The sequence below is a fragment of the Phalacrocorax aristotelis genome, chromosome 2 (genome assembly GCF_949628215.1).
Source record: "Phalacrocorax aristotelis chromosome 2, bGulAri2.1, whole genome shotgun sequence".
Classification (NCBI taxonomy): Eukaryota; Metazoa; Chordata; class Aves; order Suliformes; family Phalacrocoracidae; genus Phalacrocorax; species Phalacrocorax aristotelis.
The window spans coordinates 160,839,858-160,845,857 of NC_134277.1; the positions used below are offsets into that span (position 1 = coordinate 160,839,858).

Genomic DNA, 6,000 nt, shown 5'->3' on the forward strand with positions numbered 1-6,000 from the left:
TCTAATGTTAGAAACATTTTGTCAATATCAGTAATTACTTGCTAGCGATCATATATTACCGTGATTTCTTTCTCACTCAGGAGGTAATGACTTGGTAACATCAGTTCCTAGAGGGTTTTCCAGATATCGCCAGCCCTGGGTCTGGCTGTTGTTAGAAAGAAAAGGCATGAAACAATTAAGAGACTTGGTTTTGACGTCCTACAAACATGTCTAATAGACTTGTGCACAATTATAGCACAAGACAATTATGTTAGAGACTATACATAGCTATACTTAAATGAGATATGAAAGCATGATGGAAAAGTAGTATGTGCTAAGGCTTGTCCTTCAGTTTCCATTCAGAGGTCTTAATACAAGTAGAAATGCCATTATGAAGTGGAAGACTGGTTCAGGTCATGGTTCTGGTATTAATACATACTTTTGAATCCTAATGACTGTGGATTTCTGCTTTTAACTTTGAAGTTCCTGTTGTTTCTTGTCTGCCTATGAAGATGATAGCATCTGCATATGTGTACATTTATCTTGTTTTGAGGACACTGGAACCTGTACACGTACAGAAACTGTTTAACTCTCTGATCAGCAAGTTGCTTGTCCTTCATCGCATTTTTATCAGTGAATTTAATGATGCAAAGACAAAATACTGGGCAACAATAGGTAATGAAAATAAATTTATAAGACAAAGAATTGGGTTCAGTACCTACACCACCTACTCTTCTTTCATTGGAACTGAGGATTTTCAACCTTCCCATCTATAAGTATAATTATAAATATAAAATTCCCACATCTACATTTAACGCTGTGGAGAAGATGCTCAGTGATGAAAAAAAAATCCTAAATAGAAGTAAATAAGGTTTATTTTCTCTACTTCTTAATGAACAAACAAGACCAAAGCTGTCTTTGTGTCACATGAATGCTTACCTCTCTTACCTTAGGGCATGTCTACATCCTTCAAGCTTTCTTCTTTTCAAAGATAGACTGTGTAAAGATAATAATTGCTTCTTAAAACATAACTGCTTTGTTTCTTCTTCTCTTTCTTGTTCCTACTTCCCTCCTCCTGTACAGTGGGGCGGATTATTATGACTATGGCCACGGACTGAGTGAAGAAACGTATGACTCTTACGGTGAGTAGCTTTATGAGCTGAATGACTACAGCAGTAGACTTTTGAAAAAACATAATCAAAAAAGAATTTCCGTAAGGCAAGCTTCAGTTCTACAGTGGATAACAGCTGTTCAGGGATTCCTGCACTGTCACAGAGCTCCTCATGTGGTTATTGAGAAAAATACCGAAGGAGGCTTCTGTGGTCTGTTAGCTGACATAGTCATGTGAAAAAGAAAATCTAAATCACATTGCAGCTAGCATTTTCACATCACATTCAAAGAGATTTAAGAAAAAAAAATGGGGGGTTAGGACCTTTTCCAGGAGCTGTTAGCAGCTGAAAGCAAATCCCTCTAGTGTGGCACAGCTGGCATTGAAACTTGGTACAAGGTAAGAATATGCTGAAGTTCTCAGCTGAATCAGGGCCTAACTGAATGCATTTTAGATGTGTATGATCTTTTTGTATTAGCTCATTTTCACGCATCTGTCTTGTGAAATCAAGCAGGGAGTCATTATGTAAAGTTTATTAAAGTACTTTAGGTAGCTAATAGATGTGAGGGTGGTGGGTTGCTCATATGGAGACAAAACAATGTGTAATGAAGCAAACATGCTAGTGGTAAAGATCACTTTTTTTAAGCTAGAAGCGTGGTAGTGACAGATTTAGTTAAATCTGTTATGGATTAGAAGCATAAAGCATGTTAAAAGGCATCTTTGCTTAAGGGATAAATGCTAAATCTCTGGCTAGAGATCAGAGAAATATAATCTAGATCACTCAAATCTCAAACATTTGAGGATTGTTAGTAACTAGTGTAAAAGAGTTCTGATTCTGGGTAGTGGATGCTTCAGTGATTTTAGTGTTCTACTTAAAATTTTCCGTGGTGTATTTCTTGAACTCCGTTTGGAAGTGCTTTCTGCTGAGAACTAAAATGATCTCAACTAAGTTGTTGTGATAAATGCACCTAATACAGAAGTTTGCTCAATGTCATCTGCTTAAACTAATTATTTTGCTTAAGGGGAAAGTCAGTTCATCTAAAGAAGTCACTTGAAATTCCTCTGTCCCCCAGCACTTTCAATTCGTCTTGATAGATATATAGCTTAAATCTTTATTTCAGCATTGAAATAAGCTGTTTGCCATTATAAGCCTGATATTTCTAAAACTATTTTATGAATGCAAATGACGGGGGCAAAAAATGTATGAAACTTCTTAATGTAGATAGAGTTGACTGATTGGGGAAAAATGTGGATTGCAATATTTAAGGTACAAAATATGGATTTTTTCATTGCTTTTGCATTTAAAATTGGTTTTCTATTTATCAAAGCACAGCCACTCAGAATATTAAGTGATGTATTTACTCAAGTTGAGAGGAAAACTATAAATACCTTGAAGAATGATTATGGGTTACAGCCGCTGAAGTTCTTGCGCATACAAATAGTTATACACTTTATTTCTTAACTAGCTGATCCTCAAGTCCATCCTTAAATGCAGAGTTAGATACTAATAATCATCCTTACAGCATGTAAAGAACATTAGGTGCCTTGGACTAAAATTCATAAGACTGCATAGTGAGGAGGTAGTTGCCTAGTGCTGGCCAGGAGGAAACACAGTTTTCCGGGAGGTACCTGGACTTTTCCTCTTCGGAGAAGCTCAGGTGCCAATCCAGAGGATGTAGGAAGAATATCAGTATTTTTAGGGTTCAGAGCCATGAATGGCACCAAAATGAAAACTGATAAAAAGCAAGCTGACTCTTTACCCTACTCATTTGACCAGTTGCTTGAAAAGAAGCAAGTATTACCCTTAAACTGTAATGAAGACTGCTTTTTCCCTTTGAAACAATTCCTTGCAGTGGTTCTTAAAAGCTAGGATATTTTTAATTCTTGTTCCTCAGCCAAGTGCCTTTACTGTTAGGCTAGGGTTCTTTTCCTTGCTTAATATAAGCCTTGCTTTCTGTGTGATGAAGCAGCACTTCTTATGTATGTTATTCTGTTATTAGATTCCTGTGGAACTTGCCTGAGGTACAAATTTAATTCTTTTAGCCTTAAACCAAACCTGAACTTGTTCCTTCTACCTCCCAGGCAAATGTTCTGACCACCTAGGTGTGATATATAACCTTGGCTCTGCAGGCCACCACCTACGTTTTTAAGAATAAAGTAGCTAAAATGAGACTTCACTGAAGAGACTGTGAAATTGGACCCTTGACTTACGGGATTCTTGTCACCTAGTTTCAGATATCTACTGTCTGAGGAAGTTACCTTACCATTTACAGTAGTACAGGGGTTCTTTGACTGTTGACTGTTTTTTTTTTTTTTTCAATTTACTATAAAGACAGATAAAGTGATGCCTACATTCTAGGTTACCATAACTAGTCATTTGGATTCTACCCTTAGTTTCCGGATTGTGTTGGGTTTACTTGGACACCTGTCTGCTTAGGGCAGGGCAGTTCTCCAAAAGTAGATGTAGAAGCACAAACGCTATTTTCAGGTGTGTTTGCCTTTTGTGTGTTTTCGTTTTTCCCCTCAGGGGCACTACTCGTATTCGTTTCCTTGATTAAAGTGTAGCTAAGTACTGTTTCACTGTACCCTGCATTTGGTCCTGTGTCTTCTGTTATATATGCATGGCACAGTAGGTCTGAATCTCATTTAAGACAATACTTTGCTAATTTTTGTTAATATTTATTACTGCTAAAATGTGGTCAGGTTATGAAGCATTAAATATAACACAAGCTTTTCACAAACTTTTGTTGTCAAAATTCAAACAAGCAATCTTCCTTGCCCTTCCAATTTTGTTATAATCTGCCTTCCTATTTCTTGCACTTTTTGGAAGTGTATGTTTACACTGAAGTCAAATATTGCCCCTAGATTATTAGAAGCCACAGGTGTTTGCAGTGATACTTGAGACTTTTCACTATTGGACTGCATATTTGAATTACGCCTAAATTAGTACTGACGCAAAGAAACTTATTTCTGAGGGTAGCTTATTTGCTTATACATAATTCATATCCTCCATTCATTTCATCCTAGCATAATTATTTGTAGGTCTGCCGCTATAGCTGGCATTTCTGTGTATCTGCAACAAGCAGGTCCAGCCGAATGCCAGAGCCCTAAGTACAGGCCATTAGCCTGTCACATTCCCTGCTGTTATGCACTGAAGAAGCATTGTGGCGTAGCTCATGTAGATGTGTTCTACCCAGTTTTTTTGGTTCAAGTGTTAGACCTCACTTTATATACCTTGGTTTCAGTAAATAAAATGTCACTATCTAATTCACAGTTAAATAGGAAAAAAAATTACTACAGCATCCGAGAACATTGGAAGGAGTCTAACTATATTTTCCCTTCTTGTAGGGCAAGAAGAATGGACCAACTCAAGACACAAGGCACCTTCTGCAAGGACAACAAAAGGAGTCTACAGAGACCAGCCATATGCCAGATACTGATTGTACTGTCTGATGTTGTGAAATATCCAATCTCCACCAGTCCTGTATACTGTTCAAAGTAATTTTTTCTATGAACAATCCCTTTTTATTAAATCAAAGCGCTTAAAAATCTGAATGGATGGACTGAACTTAAAATATTTTGTTGAAAGAACAACCTGGACATAAAGATATGTAAAACAAGGAACTTTGTTTTTTCCAAACTGTATTTGAAAAAATAGGTGATCAAAAAAAATAACCTTTGATTAACTAGTGTTAAACAGAAAATAGGTTTACTAAATATGTTAGTCCATTCTTTTAACGTAAGCGTAACCTTTTATTTTAAAGGTTTTCAAGGATTTAGTTTTTAGTTTTTATTTTCAGCCATTTGCTAGTTTTTCTCTTTGCAAACATGCGTAAAAAGGGAAGCAAATTACAAATGCAAATAATGTGGTATTTTGTAACTCAAGTCTTGAAATGTTCTGTAGTGTTAAGCAAAGTTTTACCCTTGCTTGATACTAAATAAACTTTTGAAAGAAAATCAGTGTGTGTGAGATTAATTTTATGCTTTATCTTATAATAAAACTTCATAAATAGTAGTAAACAGGGAGAAATACGTTTAACAGTGATCAGCATAAAAGGCTCATATTAAACATTGCGCAACTTCTTTAAAAAATGGTATAAACCTAAATGTATATATATATTCACAGTAGATATAAATGCTGTTTAAAGTATCCAAATGGTATGGATCTGCTTGAGTGCCACATTAAATCAAAATATTTTTGTTAAAAATGGTTTAAAATAGCTAATGAATTTTCTGAAAAAGATGTGACTAGTTTTCATCTTGTTGAGCATTTTTTCACTAGTGCAACTTTGGAATTTTTATGAGAATTTTGGTACGTTAATGACCACCTCGCTCCGTGCTGGAAGCAATAAACACAAAGCTTTTAAAGACTTTCTGACTTGACTAATTGAGGTCGCTTTCGTCAGAGGCAGAGGATGTGTAACCCTTAAAACGGTCTTCATTTGCAAAGGTAAATAAATCAAATAAGATTTTAATCTCAATTTATCTTAATATAACCAATAAAACAGGGAGGCTACAACTTAGAAAGTTTCATTTTAGAATGTAGGAAAGACTTTAAGGACACCTAAATTCTCATTTTAAAACGTTTAATTTGTGTTAGTAATCTAAAAAGCCTTAGCTTAGCTAGTTAAATTTGGACAAACTATGCCCTATTAAACAACGGTAAAACCTCATAACCAATAGTTTGTAATATATTATTTTTCCATAAATTCTAGTAACTTAAACATTACAAATGTTATCTAAAGCTTTTTGTTAATCATTAAGTTTCTATTAATTATAGTTTGCTTTACATTGTTTTCTATAGTTTTTATTTGAAAATCTTTGAAATTTAGTAAAAATATCTTTTTTTTTTTTTCTCTTGTCAGGAAACCCACCTCCTTGGACAGCCAAGAGAACAAAAACCTTAATCTTCT

General features: G+C 35.1%; 1 protein-coding gene across 3 annotated transcripts in view; it reads left to right on the top strand.

The window, feature by feature from the left end:
- KHDRBS3 (KH RNA binding domain containing, signal transduction associated 3) overlaps positions 1–5,044 on the top strand; it is a 102,643-nt gene extending 97,599 nt beyond the window's left edge. For all 3 annotated transcript variants that reach the window (XM_075085885.1, XM_075085884.1, XM_075085886.1), the window contains 2 exons: positions 1,063–1,121; positions 4,436–5,044. In XM_075085885.1, coding sequence (XP_074941986.1) covers positions 1,063–1,121; positions 4,436–4,527 — 151 coding nt within the window. In that variant the 3' untranslated portion in view covers positions 4,528–5,044. The remainder of the gene's footprint in view (positions 1–1,062; positions 1,122–4,435) is intronic.
- Positions 5,045–6,000: the final 956 nt, after the last annotated feature.